Genomic DNA, 20,514 nt, shown 5'->3' on the forward strand with positions numbered 1-20,514 from the left:
ACTGCCTCTGGTTGTATTTAGACGTGGGTTCAGTTTGTATTCTGTGAATAATACCCAGCATGTATACTGTAAATCTGCATGTGGGTTGTAGGCATTTTCATTGTATATCTTTCTGCATTTCTTTAGGATGCATCTCCCCCAGGTCCCTCTCCCTCCTCGGCAGGGGTGCTGGTGCCCCCCAAAGTGGCATCCATAACCTCTGAGCTGCTGGCCCATGCCAAGGTTCAGCTCCCACTCAACATGTGAGTATGCCTCAGTGCTGTGAGTTCACCCAGCTGTGACTTTCTTTTCTCTTTTTTCCACCTGCCCATTCTGTTTATCACAGCATCAGATCCAAGCTTGATTTCACAAGCCGCCTGTTGGCAGCGTTAAAAATATTTCCTTTGTTGTGCTCTGAGATATTGGCCGTGTTCCACCACCTCTGCACATTCGCTCCTCCACTGGTCAATGATGAAATTCTCCCCAGAAAGGAAAATTGCACCTCTGTTATGCTATTTCCTCACTTGTGCGATGCTTACGTCAGTGTTTCGTAACAAGGCTCTTAACAGCATTTTACTGTACAGGTTTTTGTTATTTCATTAAGATGACCATGTCAAGAGGGATGAGAGATGCACACAAAAAAGATTTCTGTCATAAAGATTATGACATAAAAAGTGAGACTATGACTATCACACTAACATTGCATACATTGCAACATAAAAAGAGGTGTTATGCATTAGGATGTGCATGATAAAGTAATTTATTGCTGCAGTTGGAGACTTTATCTTTACACAAACACACAAAAACTACATTGAATCCTTTGGAAAATTTAGGTGGTCAGCAGTCCTGGGGAAGTGCCACTGCTAACCTAGTTTTACCACATAACTAACCTACAAACAAATTAACTAGGAAAATAAAGGTCTCTTCAAGGTGAGCATGTGATTGTTCTCTTGTGCTTCCATTGCTGCATGGACCAATTTTGAGAGTGAGACCTTGAGGGTGTGGATATTTTTGGAAAGTGAGGACACCTGCTTAATCTGCGCGCCATACAAGGTTAGAATTAGAACTATGGTATAATAACAATGGACAAACATTAATGAAATTCAATATTCTTTCAAATTACAAAAAGATAATAGCGTTATTTTTTCAGGGTGAAAAAAAGAGATTTGTAAAAGTTTGAATTTCTAAAGCTTTGGGCTCGAACAGAAAAACTGACTATTTAGTGTAAACCACAGCAAAAGTGTTTACTTTGGTATAACTTTTAAAGTGTCAGTGTTTGGGAATTGGGACATTTAGGGGGTTTGTTTTTTTATTGTATTATTTTGTAGGATTTATTAGTATCTGCTTGTTTGTTTTATTATTACTATAAATCATTCTTCAAACAAATAACAAAGACATTGTGTTAAAAAAGAAACCCATACATTTGTGCCAAGAACAACATTACACCAGTGAAGATCTTCACTTGTATAGAAGTAGAAGTTCGCGTGTGTGTATGCGCGTGTGTGCGATGGCCTGTGTGTGTGCTGTTTACTATTAACCAGTGTCCTTCCTGCAGGATGTGAGCCAAATACAGCAACATTGTCAGATTTAATAATATCACTTTCCAAGTAGTAGGTACACACTCAGACGTGCGCTCTCTCACGCACACACACAAACACACACACAATATGCACACGTGCATCCGGAGTGAGTTCATACTACTGATGAGGTCGGACGTTTTCCTCTTGACCTGGCAACTGTTCCTGTTGCCATGGGGAGACCGAAGACAGTCCCTACATCTGTTACCATGGAAACGGGAAGGCAGCATATATAGTACTTGTTTACTTTCTGGTATTATCGTCTTCTGTTGGAGTCTGGCACCACACAACTATGAGTGCACTCCAGCACCGGTACCGGGATATCATGTATATGTAGTAGTTGTGGAACCCACAAAACTCAATATACAGTCACATTTAGGACATTTCAAAATACTACACTGATCAATAAATGTGTGTGTAAACACATAAACCAAGACACGTATGGCAAAGTGTACCATTCACCTCTAGTGGTCACACTGGTCCTTCAGACAGAAAAAAAGTGTTGTCCTGTAAAAATAGGAAGTATGCAAAAAAGGTGTTACGTCTTAGATATGATGCAAAAAATTGATGTTTTCTTTTTTAACAGTGTTTTTGTTGTCTTATAGTTCAAATTGTCATAACAGTAAATTGAAGCTATTGTAAGATCTGTCTAAATATATTCTTTCTTATTTAGTATTCAACAACTGTACAACTGCATTACAGAATTAATTCTTAGACACATTAGTGGATAAGTAAAGGTAAAACATTGACGATGCATTTGCATAATGACTGAAACTAGCACCACTGAAGGAACAATGGGCTGGGAGTTCAGTTCCTTCATAAAATGCACTATTTATAAGACTGGGGAAACCTGCAGTCAGCTGAGACTGAAGAAGTCACTTGGATGAGTGATGAAATGTTTCTCCCACTGAAAACGCTACATCCAGAAGAACAGAATCAACTTTTGGAGTAACAATTATACATGCTGTACATGTATATATTTATTTGCAGTGTTAGGGTGATAATCATAGTCTCACTTAAACCAGTAGTTGACAACTGTTCGTGTTTGCAGTCCCACTCCTTCCCTCTATTTCTAAAGGAGACAGTAATACACAGACATGAAATATACAGCGAAAACAGGTGATTTATAGTGGAAGGACCAAACAGCACTGCCGTAATAAAAGATTGAATTGCTGCTGTTCACTCGGAGTAATCCACATGCATGCTTTAAGAAGAAGATGTCCAGTGGGAGTTTATAATTAGGTGAACAGTTGTTCAAGATTTCCTTTAGAGTTAAATATTGTTATTATATGACTCGCTTTTGCAATGCAGCTTGTCACTTTTCTTTCTCAGATACCTGGCATTATATGCCTACAAACCCCAGAAGGCTGACGAGCTGGAGCTTAGAAAAGGGGAGATGTATCGGGTGACAGAGAAGTGTCAAGACGGATGGTTCAAAGGCACGTCACTGAGAACTGCTGCCTCTGGCGTCTTCCCAGGAAACTATGTCACTCCTGTGTCCAGGTGAGAGCGGAAAGTACTGCATGCATGTGGTTAAATAGTGAAAGAACTACCACTGCATGAACACTTGGAAACTTAGTTATGCAATGACAGATGTTGTTGAGATGTGTCCATCCATCCACTTGTCTGCTGTGGTAAAACTACAGTGTTCTGAAGACAGATAACAGAGATACCCACCCCGGGTGTTCTTACCTTGTTGTTTGATGTAAGCTAAATAAACTGGGACCCCACACTGAGCATTTTTACTTCATTACCAAAGCTGAAAAGCAAAACAGTAAAGTGAAATGAAATGGTTGTCACATCGAGACTTGATGCTCACCCTTGTGTCCATTTATATTTTCTCTTCCTGCTGAGTGGAAAATCCATTTGAAGTCTAGCCTTTATTAAGGCAAGGCTTTCAGCTTCTGTGACTGAAGTAAAAGGCAATAAAAGTATCTTATGCTGTGCTACATCAACTTCACTTTCATCAATTTAATAAAGCCTATAATCTTTTCTAAATCCACATTACAAAGAGCTGCATACAAGACAACAATTACTTAACAAGCAGATTTTATGACAGCATAAAGTTTATAGTGCACTTGTGGGTTCAACATATTGGTAAAAGTGGTCATTTACCTGGTAATGGCTTGTTTTCACGAACACCCAAATGGTGCATTATGTTTGATTTTTGAATTAGTCTTAGTTATGCTGGGCCTTAAAGAAGTAATAAGTACAATTAAAGCACCTTAGCTTTTAGAGAATTCCACTAGCTCTTATTACGACTGCCAATCATATCAGGGTTATTGCTGTGGTGATGAAGCTTAGAGTACAGTTAACCTCGTTCACCGAAGATGGACAAATAAGTTCAACTGAATATCTCCACAGTATGAGCAGAGGGCACATGAGTTAAATTTTTAATCTCTTTATTCCCTGTTAAAGCCTTTTTGCCCTCTTATTTTTTTAATGTACCCAGCATTGCAATCAAATCAGACGCACACCCCAATTTTGTCCTCTCACAAAGGCAATGTGAATGGTAGCATCAACATAGTTGTTGTAATTTACTGTGTAATTTTTTTTGCAGTCATTACTTAGTTGCAGACTGAAATGTGCAATTTGCCCGGTATTATGGCATGGCAATTGCACATGTGTTTCTCTGCACTCAGGCTGCCTCTCGTCACAAAGGCACACCCAAAAAGGTAATTTTGGGGGGCTTTAGTTGGAGAAAGGTGCAATCTGTGCATATTATCTCCAACGTGGCTACAAAAACCACCAAAATGATTAGGTCGAGCCAGCACATTTACCAGAAGTATGATCTGGGAAGCTATTGCTAGGAGGGAAACTGTATATTGCTGTGAAGACAAGAAGAAATAAAGTATAGTTATGTTTGAGTGCAAAAATGTCTTATTCTTGATCTAATCCATTCTTAATCAATTCATTTAAATTATATGTTGTTACATGAGGATTAAATTAAATACATCATAAAATTTAACCAGTCCGACACTACTGGCTCTGCCGTTCTAGTGTTTGGCTTCCGCAGCCTCACCATAGATCATTGCGACTGTCGTCATTATTATAATTACCATCCTCGTCGTTACTGAGTTGTACAGCTACTTCTCGTAGCTGTCCAAAACAAATAAACCAGTAAAAATGGTGTGCTGAAATATTTTGCAACTTAATTACCCTCATTATTCCCGTATGCATTAAAACGTTTTCAGTTGCTTTATATCTCATCTGTATTCCGCTCTATGATGCAGTCAAGAAAAAGGAGAGAAGAAAATGAAAGCAAGGCACAGTAACAGTAATGGAAGAAAAGAGAGCCAAAAAAATGAGAGAGAGGAAGGTAATGAGAAGCTGGAGAGCATGATGAGGCTATGCAGGATAAACAGGGAAAGCGAATGGAGGGAAGCAAAATGTGAGAGGAGAAGAAAACGGTTGAAAGGGAATAGAATGGGTTTGACAAAGGAAAAGGTGAAGAAGGGCGTGAATTATGGAAAGAAATTCAAACAGAAGATGGCTGAAAGAGAAATTGACAGAGTGAGGAGGAGGAGCAGGAGAGAGAAGAAGGAAGAGAAAGCAAAAGAAAATGATACAAAGACATGAAACGGGTGCAAAAACAGCAGGTGTCCTTCTCCAGTGGATATGAATGGCTGCTTCACATTTTGCAATTATGCAATCCCAAGAAGAGAGAAAGAGAGAAAGACAGGATGGGCGAGTAATCAAATGAGAGGCAATTTGTTATTTTTACGCAAGCATACTCTCTCCCTCTCTGCCTTCCTCCCTCCTTACACCCCCCCCTACCCCCCCCCCCCCTTTGTCTGCAGTGCAGCTCAGAAATTTCTCAGTATGATAATGAGAAGCTGCCAAAGATATGCACACAGAAACACACTGACTTGATCAAACACATAAATGCATGTTTATTTTAGAGCTACACAGGTGGCCCATACTGGCAAATTTAAATTTCACTTTGAATATTTGCATATTTGTTGTGGAATTCATTATCCTGGTTAATGCAAACCGTGAGTATACATAACAAATGCATGTGATTAAACATAAGACTCCCAAGAAGCCTTTTGATTGTTGTGTTGCCGCCGGATTAATTTCCGATCTTGAACTCATACTGGGGGGAAAAAAATCCTCTTTTGTATGAAATCTTCAAACTTACTCATAAGTAAGGCCAAAAACGCCTGCTAAAAGACCTGAGTTAAACCCAGCACACATTTTAAGCAGTTAAATTTAGTGTGTCGAAGAAACAGTGGATAACTTTGCAGTTTCTTTTGGCAAAAACACACACAGGGAGAGAAAGCCATAACTCTGTATGTGTCTGACGGGAAGTCGATGGGCAACCATAAGTGTGTGAATACCGCTGCGTCAATAATGTTCAGCTCACTGTTCTGCCATTCAGCACTCTGCAGACAGAAACATGAGCAGTCTGCAACGCCATATATGTTACAGCAGGACACTTTCTCGTGCTGATCCACCGGTCAGATAATAGTACCGGAATTTTTCACTTTGACAGAGGGTAATAATACTGACAGGGAAGCTTGCAAATTTTAATTTTGGATTCAGTACTGGCTCATAATTAACATTTAGCATAACTCCTGATGAGTTTATTGTCTCGGTCGCTTATTAAGTATGATATGATGTTTGTTTTTTCAGTTATATTCCCCATTGTGCTACGGTCTCACTAGGGAAAGCAGTGGTTAGAGACCGCAGCATGACTAAATTACTGTGACTGTGTCTTGTTGCCTTTGAAATGGTTGCTTCAAAGAAAGGGACCAGGTCTGCAACCACTTGTAGTCAGCTGCTGTCTTTAAAGTGACTTTGATGCAATAAGATTGTGATAAAACTGCATTCACTATCAATCTGCTACCAGTCTATCAGTTTAAATCTGAATGGGATCACATTTGCATTTGAATGCAATTAATTTCTGATAATATGGCAATTAACCGTGGTAAATTAGTGAAAAGGGCAAATCTGTTATCTGTTAACTAGTTGCATTTATCGTTCACCAGAAGGCCAGAATTAGTTCCCAGAGTTGCTGCAGGTTGGTAAGGACTGGGGTAGCCATTTTTAAAGACTTATCCCTCATTTTTTTTCTGTTTTTACTTTAAATATGGCTAACTTACAATGCAAACACCATGCTGTGTTAAAGAAGACTATAGCTAGAGACCATAAAAAGGATGTTAACTAAACTAATATATCATTGGGTAAATCTGTCCAATCAGATTTTCCTTTGCAATGGTAGTATTTTTAGGGCCCTTCCACACTGGCTTTACTTTTCAAACCAGAAGCTATCTCCATCTTATTTTTATACATGGAGATGGCTTCTGGTCTTGGATTGTAAAGCTACTTTCTCAAGTCAGCTTGAGATGAATACACAGCTGGAGTTGACCACATTAAAGTGAGGTTTTCAAGCTCCAATTTGCTACTTAGCATTAAATGGGTATTTGAGTTACTGAGCAAATAAACAGATGAGGACTGTCAGGGGCCAGTGGTACATCAAATTTCAAGGCAATATGTTCAACAGTTTTTACTCTAAACCACTGAAATGAATCTTAATGTGGCACTAGAAGAAAAGTCACTGTATTGAAAGAGACTGATGTTTTCAGAGCAGTAAATGTTAATGGGTCACAAGTACAGTAGAAAGCAGTTGTAATTAAATGACAAAATAAATTTAATAAAAAGTCTATATCGCTTTCACCTTTTTTCGTTGAAGGGCTCCATTTGGAGTTGGTGCTACTCGGAGCTCATGTTTGTCCAGCCCAGGAGGAGGAAGTGGCTGCAGTCAGGTGGCAAGTAAAATCTTAGACCCCTCGTCTCCAGGATCCCCGGGGCCCTCTTCATCCCGTCCTGGCACCCCACTGGTAAACTCAGCCAACGCTGTTAACAGCATCAGTCCCGCCTCTTCGCCACAAACTGCTGCCGCCCAGCTGAAAAACTGCCTGCGCTCCAGCCAGCATACCAACCAAGCACGCACCTCAATGCAGCTGGGTGAGCAGAAACATTTTAAATCTATATATTTCTACGTGCTTTTGTTAGCTTGTCATAATGACAAGAGCTATTCTATTCTATTCTATTATATTATATTCTATTCTATTCTATTCTAAACCACCTTTCTTCATTATGGAACAATTTATAAGCCAGAAAAAGGTCTATATACAGCAGAGAAGAGAGCATAACAGTGTCGTTCCCCTTGATTTCGTAAAAGCAGCTGTACTGAGCCTAGCCTGCCAGGCCAGGTTAAGGCTACTGCATCCAGGTGGGATGTTGTGACACAGAGAAAAAGTCACATAGATGTATTGCTTTAATCGCATGTTTATTTTTCTTTAATGCAGGGTAACAGCAAAGGAGATCCTGAAAAATATCATGCATGGGTTTTTGTAATATGCTTTAAAAACTTTACTTTGCAGCATTACAGATTTCAGGCTAATAGGACTGTTAGTTTCAAGTTCAGAGTTAGCAAAAAGCAAAGGTTTGACTAACAAACTGACACAGGCAGTATGTTCTATGATTGGTAAAAGATTTTACTTTGATGGTAAATCAGTTATTCTGAAATTGACATACACTTCTGAGAAACAAAGAATAAGGTTTTCCGCAGGAGAAGGGGAAACATTAAAGCCTCTTTAAATGACAGATGACTGAATCTTTGCTGCAAAGAAATATTCAGTAAAAAGAAATCATACGGGGATGTGCAGTATTTTTACAGTTTTAATGTGCTTCAGTAAAACTGCTCAGCAGCCTCCAGCCTTAAAGGAGCCAAGTCCAGATTATTTGGGGTGCTATAGCATTTTTGCCCCGTAGTCTTTGATTACAGAATAATGGAATATTGAACAGTCATTAATTCCAGTAGCTACCATATGCAGTTTTACAAGTAACCTCTTTAATCTTCAGCTTCTTCCATGTTGTTAGTCATGTGCTGATTGTTTTTGGCAGCAGCTAAATAAAAGCAAACAAGAAAAATGTGCCTAAATAAATGAAACCCAGTTAGTATTGTTCACATAGACAAAATATCCAAAGGTATGTGCACACTTGGCTTTTAAAGTATATTGTTCTGGCAAGCAGTTGTAATGATGAACAAAGTGCACATATCCACCCAGGTTTTCCCAAACCAGACAGAGAAAAACCCTGATTTAACAGCTGGTGAATTTTTTATTAGTCAACATGATAACCAAGGTTTCTTTTTATAACCCTGCTTCACTTTAATACATTCATAAAATACACTCATCATCTTTATTAGGTATGCCTTGCGAGTATTAGGTTGGTTCCCCCTTTGCCTTTAGAACGAACTCAATTCTTCGTGGCATAGCTTCAACAAGGTGAGATTTTGGTCCACATTGACATGAAAGCATCACACACTTGCTGCAGATTTGTCGACTGGACAGACTTGGTGTGAATCTCCTGTTTCACCCTGTCTCAAAGTGCTGTATTGGAATGACAAATTGTGTCTGGAGATGCCATTTGATTACAGTTAACCCGTTGTCATGTTCAAGAAATCTGTTTGAAATTATGTAAGCTCTGTGACGTGGCTGAAAGCAGCCAATCAGAAGGAAGGACATGTCATCCTAGTAGTCTGTGGGGTTTGAATGATGCCCCTCTCTGGTCTTTTGCTTGAAAGTATTCTGTTTCAAGGTTTGCCATGTTGTGCCTTCTGAGATGCTCTTCTGTATACCTTGGTTGAAACCTGTAGTTTGTTGAGTTACTGTTGCTATCCTGTCCTCTTGAAGCCATCTGGTCTTGCTCGTCTGATCTCTGGCACCTGCAAAACTACCGCTCACTGGATAGTTTCTCTCAGGGAGTTTGGTTGAGAGTCTCTTAAATCACCTTTCTTCCCCATTTGGATGTTCAGTTTGAACTTCATCAGGTTGTTTTTGCCACGTCTACAAGCCTAAATGCACTGAGTTGCCTGCACGTGATTGCCAGATTAGATAACAAGCAGCTGAATAGGTATACCTAATAAAATGGCCCAGAGGGTATGCTGTGGGGTAAATATAATGCATTTCCAACAATCGTATTGTCTGTATCTGCAGCATGTTGATTGCAACCGGTTGCAGTCCTCAGTAAAGCAGCAAAACCTAAATATAGACACTAAAACATTTTTGTTAAATTTAGAAAAAACTTGTGATCGTGGGACATTATTTAATGTGTATCATACACATACACTCAATCACTGCATTTTACCCCATAAACCTTAAGGAACAACACTAAAGATGGGAGTTTATGTTCAGAGAGGCTGTACAAGAACACATTGTACCTCAGCTGGATAATTTAGCACAATGTCAGTGTTACTACATGCACTCACACATAAAGACACTGGACTTCTGCACACAACACAGACATTTCTAAGCACTCTGATCATGCAGTGTTACTGCTTTTGCCAGAAGCACCCTTACACACAGTTCCCAGACACACACACACACACACACACAGCAGTGTCCATACAAGGTCTCGATCACATCAGCCTTGTTCTCTCTTTGAATCTTTGCTTTCTCCCTTTGAGAAAATAATGGTGAGTGTTTCATTTGGGAAGCTAAAGAGTACACACTGTGAGGAGACAGCCAAGAATAACACACATACACACACGAGCACTCCCACGTACATACGTACACACAAGTGAACACACAGACTCACAAAACACACAGCTGAATGACATCACTGTGCTTTTTGTTTTATGGAGGCGTAATGACAGAGCTTCTCCTTTCGCTCTGTTTTTCTCTCCCTCTCTTGCGCTCCCTCTCGCATATATGCGCACACAAACGCACGCACGCACACGAACATGCACACACACGCATCTGTTCTCAATTACAAAAGAAAGTATGCGCATAGCTCTGGCATTTTGTGTTTTTTCACATGACCGGTACACCTCTCTGTGGATTTCTGCCTCTGTTCTGCAGTGTAGAAGAGCAGGTGGCTAGCAACCATATGTGTCCATTTGTGCGTGCACATGCATACACAAACACACTCACGTGCTTGCCTGAATGTTGTCGTGGAATTGTATATTTGTGCACTTTTATTCTCACGAGAAACAAACTCAGCCCTAATAGTGTTAAATTGCATTTCCTACATTATAAATTTAATTAATATAATTATAAATGCATGAAGTAATGCATTATAATGACTATTATCTTAGCTGTTGGACAAGTTGGTTTCTAAACAGACATTATAAACTTGCAGTTTTGGAAGACTTCTCATGTAGGAACTAAAGTGGTTACAACTTCTTTGCATATTTGCACCAACATGGGTGTTGACAATCGGCTGACTGTACTGTGTCTATGTTTTCTATCCTGTGCAAATTGCACCAGAGCCTTGGACACAATAGTGTATCAAGTAATTTAGTGTTAGCCAGTATATGAGGAGTATCAGGAGACAGAGGGGTGAGGTAGCACGGGTACATCTTAAACAAGCTAAGATGACTTTGAAAGTAATAATGATGCTAACTGCTTACAGATACAGGCAGACCTATTATTTCCAAGACACAATTTTAAAACCAGCCCTCTCCTGCAATATTAAGTGATTATTCAGTGAGACTCAATGTCAAACCACTGATTTGTTCCCTCCAGGGCCTAATACCGAGTGACGGCTGCAGTCAGTGAAGGCCGCTCATTTATACTAATCCACACTGCATCTTTGTGTCTTCCAGTCCACAGTCCCTCTGCTGCAAGCCCGGAACGCCCCACGGTGGCCATATCTCCCCTTCGTTCTCAGAGCTCCTCCCCGTCGCGCTGCCCTGGCCAATCGGGTCGTCCTCTCTCCATGGTGTCTCCGGGACCCAGCTTAGGGCCCTCGCCCCTCTCTTCCCCGGCTTCGCGCCCCATCCTCCCCCTCTCCTCCCCTCTCTCCTGCCTCACGCCTCCGAACGTGTCCGCGGTGCTCCTCAACGGAGAGTCAGCCAGTCCACTGCAACCGCCATCGCCGGGCCCCTCACACACCACAGCCCAAGGCGTCCTCGCGCCCAAAGCAGAGAAGGTGAGGCTCATTCCCGCTGATAATTCTGAAGACACTTTGCAGCAGAGAGCAAATATTATTAGCTTGCTTCAATATTTGTCTTTTTGTACAAACATTTGCCATCAGATTTTGAAAAAAAATTATTGGATTTTGTGAAATTACAGCTACAAGGACTTTTCCTCTAATGGAATAATTGGATGTCTTACATTACAATATGGCTTTCATTTTTTTCTTCACATATATAATCACAAAACTGAACTGTTTTGTGGGAATTAGGTTCTATGAGAAATGAAAGTCACACCTCTTAATCATAAAATAACTATAAATGACTGTATTTATATCAGGGCAAGAATATTTCAGATCTATGGACATGAACACAGAAAAATATACCAGAATTACCAAAATTATTATTGAAAATGTTCACAGACTCGTTTTTCACGGCTGGAAATTCAACATGGCAAAACTCATCTGTCAGTTTGCGTATTTTGCCTGCACCTAAATTCCCTCATTTCAGACCGCTCAGCTCTTCTCATTTACACGGATAGTAACTGAGGGAGCAAGTAATTGGTGCCACTTCTACTTTTATGTCTCCAGACATTATACTCCTCCTATTAATACTCATCACATATAGTTTAATTAATGTTCACACCACGCGAGGAGAAAATGTGTTTTGTCTTTCACCTTTCACAGCTAAGTAGGTGTGAAATCTGTGCTGTGTATGTCCTCTTCCTCCGTAAGTGTCATTCACCCAGGCAGCTGGCACAAACGCTGAGTGCCATCCTATATGTTATAAGAACCGCAGCGTTAAAGCTGTGGATGTTAAGTCGGGCTGCTTTGACAGTGAATGATGGCACCGAAAGCTCACATCTGTCTCAGCTCCATTTGCTTCACTGTTGGCTTCACTGTCTGGGACAGCTAATCTAACTACGTGGCTAGCTGACAAACAGCTCATTGACTATGGAACAGCAGGCAGAGGCCTTGTTGACACTGTCACACTCATAGATGAAATGCCTCTCATTTTTTGTTAGGAGTTTGTGTTCCACATACTAATAAATATATTACAACTACGTGTAATTCATTTAAAATGGCTATTTATGACATCCTTTATTTCATTATGATTTTAAAGAATGCTGCCTTTTATCACTAAAATTATACACACTATGGTCTTCTCTTAACAACTTAACCAATTTACAGTTTTCTTAGGGGGCCTGGAGCTTATCCCAGCTGATATAGGGCCAGAGGCGCAGTAGAACCTAGACAGATAGCTAAAATGACAACTACACTTTCACACCCACGTCTACGGTCAGTTTCAAATCACCATTTGCCAAACAAGCACAGTTCACTGTGCACACACAGGTACATGTATAGACCCAAGCTCACCGCTGCACCACCGTCCTAAAATCATATATTTGGAGGGTTTAAGGAGATTTTCCTCAGCTTTTAACTGATCACCTGGCTTAAACATCCTTTCTGAGCTTTCTCTGATCCCAAAAGAGCCTCTCAGTATGGATTTTTCTGTAGTTGTAACATCCATTTATCATCTAAATGCTGATTAAAATTTCAGAGGAAAGCCAGATAATTCTTCTTCTTTTTTTCGAAGACAAACGGGCTTGTTACAACCTAATTAATACTGGTTAAAAAACTGGGTATTGACATCTTTTGTCCCATTATATGACACTATCCTTTTGTACTTGGCTCGTTCGCGGTTGCATTGGCACAGCTGAAACATCAGGTATGAAATCAGCGTGGCGGTGAGGCTGCACAGACTTTGTTACAGAGGAAATGATGAAGCAGCTATGATAACTCTCTGCCAGACGCAGTTTAGGGTAATCTCTGTTCGACACACTGTCTAGAGTGCAAGCCAGCATTACAGACGCATATCACGCCGGACACTGAAATGCATTTGTACACCACTTCCAAGAGGCCTGCCCTCACAGGCCAACCGCCAAGAAAAAGGCTGTCAGAAGTGATTGCATGAAGTCTGAAAATGCCTTGAAACACTTTGGAGATTGATTGTAAATAAGTCTCACATTTAGCTGTATAGTGGTGTCATTAAATCATGTTGGAACCTTGATCCTTATACCCAGAGGCTCTTTTGTCCTTAAAGCGACAGCTATGACTAGGGAAAACAAGGACATCAAACTAAATAAGATATATGAATATGAAGGAGATGTTCATTCTTAAAATTTCCTGATTAATCTTTCTCAATTTTTCTTCTTTTTTTAAACCTAAGCAGAGTGTTGAGTGTGGGTGAATAAAATGGCAGAGTAATTAGCTCTGTGGGTGGACAGAAAGTGGCATCCAGTGCATTACTTCTATCAACCCCGATCTCCATGGTGCCTACTTTTAGAAGTGAAGTTAAAAACACTGCGACTTTAACACAGCTTTCTCACATTTAAAGTGTAACACAAGTTCACTCACACACGAGCATCAACGGTATTTATTTACATACTGTGCAAATCACAGACTGGACGGCAGAGTCACAAGCGATTAAATGCGAGTAGCTGCTGCCCCCTCGTGGTTCATTTTGGAAGAACACCAGGGGCTCGACACACTCGTGCAAACAGACGCACACACAGATGAGCGCACACACTCGCAGGAGGCAGATTAAGCCTTTAAGCCAGCAGATGAAAGAAGAGAGGGAGTGATTATTCACTTTTTGTGCCATTTCACTCCCGCCTCCCTCCCTCTATCTCTATGCCTGAACCTCCCTGTTCTCTCTATCCTGCCCTCTGTATTTCTTTCCCACCCACTGCTGACCTTCTTCTTTTTCTCCCTCTTCTCTACCTCTTTCCCATTCTGACTTCTTTTCCTTTTTTCCTCCATCCTTCCATTCTTCTTCTATCTCTTTAATCTTTATTTTTCCCCCTCGCTCTCCCAAATTAGATTCCAGACAATCTGCATTTGCATGAAAAGGAAGAAAACCTGTGTTGCCAAAGCCGTGCAACATCTTATGCGTGTTATACCATGCCAGAGTACACTCGAGACAGCTGTATGTTATCCAGACAGTGAGCACTTTTATTTTTAAAGAAGGCTGGGAAATAAAGAAAGGCGAGCAGTATTTTTTTTAGGCATCTAACAAGAAAAAAACATATGTCTTTATTTAGAGGAATGCACATCCCTAAAGCGCTGCTTCTCTGAGTGTAGGAGCAGGTTATGCGGTTCATTTTCTGTAGTGGGTCTGCTGAGTCAAAGTGTTTTACAGCCTCCCCTAATGCTTTCCCAAGCACTTTTTTCTAACCATCCCACCTCCATAATAAGTTTGGTCATTAGGACTGAATTATTATTGGTCTCCTTTTTTGTTTTGCTTGATTTTATCAGTTATTTTAATACAGTTATCATCAAAACACTCAATCATCACTAATGGACTTTGGTTGTCCCAGATGTAATAATTGAATTTATCTGAGGGTTGCAACTCGGGATTATTTGCAATTTTGACCACAGCAAAAGGTTCCTGGTGTGGACCTCCTGGTCGATGGGGCCGTTCTTGTGTGGAGTTTGCGTGTTCTCATTGGGCCTGCGTTATTCCCACATAGCCTTTGCAGATGCATGTTACTTTAACTGGTGATTCTAAATTGGCCATAAATGTGGATGTTAGAGGTGGTCTGAAAACACGTCTAGGGTATACACCACCTTTTTTTTTTAGCCTTTTTTTGCTAATGATAGCCCCCTTTGACCCTAGGTTGAATAAGCTGTTGTGTAGATGAATACTCTGCTGGTTGTTTTCAGAGTTAATGGACTCAATTTCAGAAACTGCAGTTAGACAGCAGTTTTAAAGGTTAGCATGTTCGACCCTGTTTAGATTTAAGTTTAAACAATGACATGCTCTACACGTTTGCTTTCACGAAAGGAACAGAGTTTAATTTACAGACTGTCACAGGAAGCCATTTACACCTGAACAAATGACCTTTTTAAACTGTCCAAATTAAGTTATTGACCAGCCAAAGTAGGTGTATTTCATGCAGGAAACAAACAAGCCGAGATGAACAAAGTTTTGACATAAGTGCCTTTTTAACTAGTATTTTTGCTTGTTCGTTTCTTCGCTTGAGCACACATTTCAATGCCGTTTTGTGCTCATTAGTTATAATTAGTAAGAAGAAGTAATCCTCCCGAAAGTGTTGTGTTCTGGCTATTTCTCTGTGACAGATCATTACTCTTATCGCCCTCCATATTTAATGACGGCTTCTAGTTTTCACAACTTCATGCAGAACAGGCAGGTTTTCCGTCAAGCCTGGTTCAGTAGACGACAGTATTGTAAAGCCATCTGCAAAGGCTTGCAAATTTACTGTGACAGCTGGGCAGAACTATCACAAGGGCCAGTGAGCAGAATTCACTGAAGATATATAGACAGCGATATCTTAAATTTCAATTACATGGAAGAAGTGTAGTCTCCCTAAGGAAACATGATTAGTTTGGTTTCTCTGTTTTTGTTTGTCTGCTTGTTAGCAGGATTTGCTCTGGATCTCAAACTGTTTTAGCAATTTTTGGGATGACTCTTTTTTTAACATTTGTTCATTATTCTGCATTGAAAGATGGTAGAGTTGGACATATGTTCACAGATCGTTTTCTTCTTCTTATCCAAGGACTCAGTTCATGTCCTTTGTCAAGTAAATTTTTAGTTTTACTTATTCCAGTCTGGAACTGCTCTTGTTTCTGATGCCATTACAGCTTATTGTTAATATCGTTATTATTATGTAAATGGTAAATGGCCTGCATTTGTATAGCGCTTTTCTAGTCCCTAAGGACCCCAAAGCGCTTCACACTACATTTAGTCATTCACCCATTCACACACACATTCACACACTGGCGATGGCAAGCTACGTTGTAGCCACAGCTGCCCTGGGGCGCACTGACAGAGGCAAGGCTGCCGGACACTGGCGCCACCGGGCCCTCTGACCACCACCAGTAGGCAAACATGGGGTTAGTATCTTGCCCAAGGATATTTGGCATGCAGCCAGGAGGCAGCCTGGGATTGAACCACCAACCTTCTGATTAGTGGCTGACCTGCTCTGCCACCTGAGCTACAGCCACTATGTCAAGGTTCAGTTCAATTTCAGTAACAGGCTGCACAATATCTAATCAGCTGTATACTATAGCATGCTCAATAGCTTATGTAGAGTCCAGAGAAATCATTTGAGTTGGAATAAAAGTGATGAAAAATAACTCGAAACCTCATGAATAACTTTTTGAAAAAGTGACTTTTTTCTTAGAATTGAATTTCAATGTCGCTTTTTTTTGTAGTTTCAGTTTAAGGACAAAGAACACGTCTTTGTGTGATTCACTGTCAAAAGTGAGAGTTCGCGTGTACTGAAAGCAAAAAACAGAGCCAAGAAAGGAGGGTCAAAAGCTAAACCTTTGTCTGGTGTTTCATAATTTTAAACAGTTAAAAGGTATTACGCATATAATTAGAAGAATGTAGCACGATACTAGAGAGAAGTGGCACCTTATACATTTTGTATGTGTAAGCTAGAGTTTTCATATACCGATTTTATATATATATATATATATATACATACATACATACATACATACATATATATATATATATATATATATATATATATATATATAATATATATATATATATATATATATATATATATATATATAGTACATATATATATAATACATAATACATACATATATATATATATATATATATATATGTATGTATGTATGTATGTATGTATGTATATATATATATATATATATATGTATGTATGTATAAAAGATCTGATGATTGATCTAGCAACCAAATTAGGTGAGACAGAGGTAGAGCCAATATGAATTCTCTGTGTGCGTCTCCAAAACAGCTGAAATCATGCTCAGACATGCTTACTATTGATTCGTGTCATCATGATTAAGGGTGTGAAATCACAGCAAGCTGTATGAGCTGAATGGACAGTATTGCCAAGCACGTCCATGATCAATCACAGTGAAGCCTGTATGAAAAGGCATGAATCTGCCTTCACAGACACCATTAAGAAACGCTTGCTCTATAATCAATACACCATAGTCAGCTGCATGTGTAATCAGCTTGAAGACCACATACCCAACCACTTTCCTCAGTTAGCACTCAGTGTAACACGGGCATTCACCCTGTGAAGACAGATTTCTTAACAATCTCACATATCCACTGGTTCCTTCTTTCTAAGTCATGAGTGTAAGGCATGCTAATGCAGGAAAGAAGACTCGGGCTGCGTTTTCAATGTATTCCAGACTTACACAAAATACTTCATAGTGATTAATAAAGAAAAAATTAACAGTAATATTAGTTAACTAAGAACAATGGTAGTTTTACTTTTGGCTTGCTGTCACTGGGACACCTGTAAAACTGTCAATCATAGCTTGGTAGACTGGTACAGTTGTGCTCAGAAGTTACACTCATCATGGGTCTGAATGCCATGGTCATTTGAGGCTTTTAATCATTTCTTTGAACTGTTTTTTTCCCAGGGGGGAATAATTGTAGATCATACAGCTTTGATTACTTTGAAAAACAAGAATTTTGGGGCACAATTTTTTATTTATTATGGATATTATCTAATCTACATCTACATTCATTAAAAGCCACGACATTCATGCCCAAGTAAACATGTATCTAAACTTTTGACCACACTTGTAATCTTAGCTTTGCCTTGAATTTAAGTATTTAGTTACACTAAATATTGTAATTGGAATATTTTGATAGATACTCTTCTTTCCTTTCCAACATAAGAGGCAGCAAAGCAGTATGCATAAAAATATTTAATGTGTTGTAAATCATACCTGAAATTTTCTGACACTTGTAAAGCTTGCGTTGTTTTGCCATCTCTATTGTTTTCTGTATTTCTCCATGTTATAATGTATTTGTTATTTAGTTATAGGAAACAAACAATACCCTCCTGACCTGTTTTTTTTACAACATCACTTTTATTAGTTTCTTATCAAGAAAGGCCTTCCGAAATATACCTTTATATAGAAAAACGATGACCCTTATTAGCTCTGAGTTATTTGTTTTCTTGTTCCTCCCTTATTCTATCCCTCCATCCTCCCCTGCATATTTTTCTTCATGCCTCTGTATTCAGAAGGAGAGGAAAGCAGGAGGTTTATTAAAACTCTTATCGGGCGCCGCAGCAAAGAAGAAACCTCGCTCACCCCCATCCTCCCCACCCACCCATGACCCCACTGGTCAAGGCGCCGTGGCTACCGACCCCGTGCACCACCATCACCACCACGCCCGCTCAGGTTCCTGTCCGATGGCGTCGCAAGGACGAGCCGGTTCCTGTCCCATCGAGAGCGACATGGCGGGGGCAATTGGGCTGGAGCCTCTGCACAGAAAGTCCGGTTCCCTGGATACCAACTTCCCCATGTCACCCCCGGCAACACGTGCTGGCAATGCTCTGATGGTCCTCCGACCTGAACCCAAACCCCTGTCCAGAGAGAGGTGGGCACACAGACACATGAAAACACACACGCGCACACTTAAATAGTCTGTACACAACAGGTGGATTTAGCCACCTGCTGTTACGAGCTTAACATTTGTATGTTTGAGAGAGTGGTTTGGATTGGATGTTTGGATGAGAGGTGGAGTAAAAAATTATCAGTCAATAAAAGTAAACCTGGTTCTTAAGCTGAATCCATAGTTTGTATAGACACAGACATCAAAAACTCTGCAGAAGACACCAATACCACCAACTTGATTGAGAGAGGGATCAAGTAACAGGCAGATGCTCAAACTCTTTGAGCGCCTGTCACTTAAAGCAGCCACATGGCCAAAATTCACAACCTCTGCAGTTTTCATGAAAAGGAATATTGGCTCTAAAGACAAAAACCTTTTTTTTTTGCGCCAGAATATGTTAAATTCTGCTGTGTATCCGGGCATTTTAACATGTGGGTTATTTGGTTTTAATGCCAGCCTTCAAGGAGTGTTTGGCACTTCCATGTTGGCTTTATTTTCCAGCCCCAGAGGTTGCCGCTTGATAAACACAGATAAACAAACACGCTTGCAGGCCGAGGTGATGCTTTTATGAACTTGGCTCAAGCACAAGTTTATTGTCACTGTGCAGAACAAGGCTGCAGGCGATGCAATATTCCTCAAACAAATCCGTTATATTGTTTCTCTCCAGAGTGATTAAAAAGTTAGACAAGGTAATATTTGGATATGTGCGAGCGCAGAACACTGACAATATCGTAAATACTGCGAGTAAACGAACACTCTGACCAGCTGGAAATGACAGCAAATATTTTCTGACAAGTTTAAGCAATTTTGGCATCAAATCTTGTGAGAGTGTGGGATAATAAACCATAAGCAGACAATGGATGAAAACAAAGCTGGGAGCCTCTCCAGAGGTGCCTTCATGACCAGTCGGTGCTGCATTCCCACAAAGAGAAAAGTAATACCGGGTTTCTCTTGAGGTGGTAGTTTTTTGTTATATATGCTGCCATCTATGTTAGTTGTTCTACACTTACTGCGATATGTGAGCTTAAGTGTTGAATAAGAACACATCGCAATACTATGGTGAAACACAGACAGTGTTAGGAGTGTTACCTGTGAAATAGAAGAGGTTACAAAACACTGGTTACCTTCTTAGCTAAATTGCATCGCTTATTGCATTTCTATGTTATTTACAACACTAAAGTAATGTAACTAAACTTTTGATTACTTTACTAAGCAAAGGTTTTAAGCAATAAAACAGTGTCCTCTACAGACTGTAAATGTTTCCTTAGGTTTGACATCAAGCATTTCAGTGCTCAAAGCATAAATAAATGAGCTCTACTCTCTATAGCAATGTTGATTTCAATAGGAAAGTGTTGAATTTCCAGCACTGAAAGACGCTCTCGTCTGACCGGATAGCCACTTGCCTGGCGTGGTCGACTGTTTTCAGGCATGGCAGACTCAGATTGCTTACAGTAATGTGCATTGATTTGACTGGCAGGCAAGAGGTGTATAAGAGAGCCAATCAAAAACAATCTGAGCACTACCAAATGAATAAAGCCTGTGTACACATAGACAGCTCCCTGTAAGCCATCCTACTCATGAAAACATTCATTCTTTTTC

General features: G+C 40.0%; 1 protein-coding gene across 2 annotated transcripts in view; it reads left to right on the forward strand.

Annotated features, from left to right (window-relative positions):
* Positions 1-20,514, forward strand: part of LOC120731329 (E3 ubiquitin-protein ligase SH3RF3-like) — a 106,781-nt gene that overhangs the window by 84,530 nt on the left and 1,737 nt on the right. For both annotated transcript variants that reach the window (XM_040028314.1, XM_040028313.1), the window contains exons 5-9: positions 127-242; positions 2,889-3,059; positions 7,252-7,526; positions 11,173-11,498; positions 18,542-18,900. In XM_040028314.1, the coding sequence (XP_039884248.1) occupies positions 127-242; positions 2,889-3,059; positions 7,252-7,526; positions 11,173-11,498; positions 18,542-18,900 (1,247 nt within the window). The remainder of the gene's footprint in view (positions 1-126; positions 243-2,888; positions 3,060-7,251; positions 7,527-11,172; positions 11,499-18,541; positions 18,901-20,514) is intronic.

This window comes from Simochromis diagramma, unplaced genomic scaffold, assembly GCF_900408965.1.
Source record: "Simochromis diagramma unplaced genomic scaffold, fSimDia1.1 OVJJ01000343.1, whole genome shotgun sequence".
Lineage (NCBI taxonomy): Eukaryota > Metazoa > Chordata > Actinopteri > Cichliformes > Cichlidae > Simochromis > Simochromis diagramma.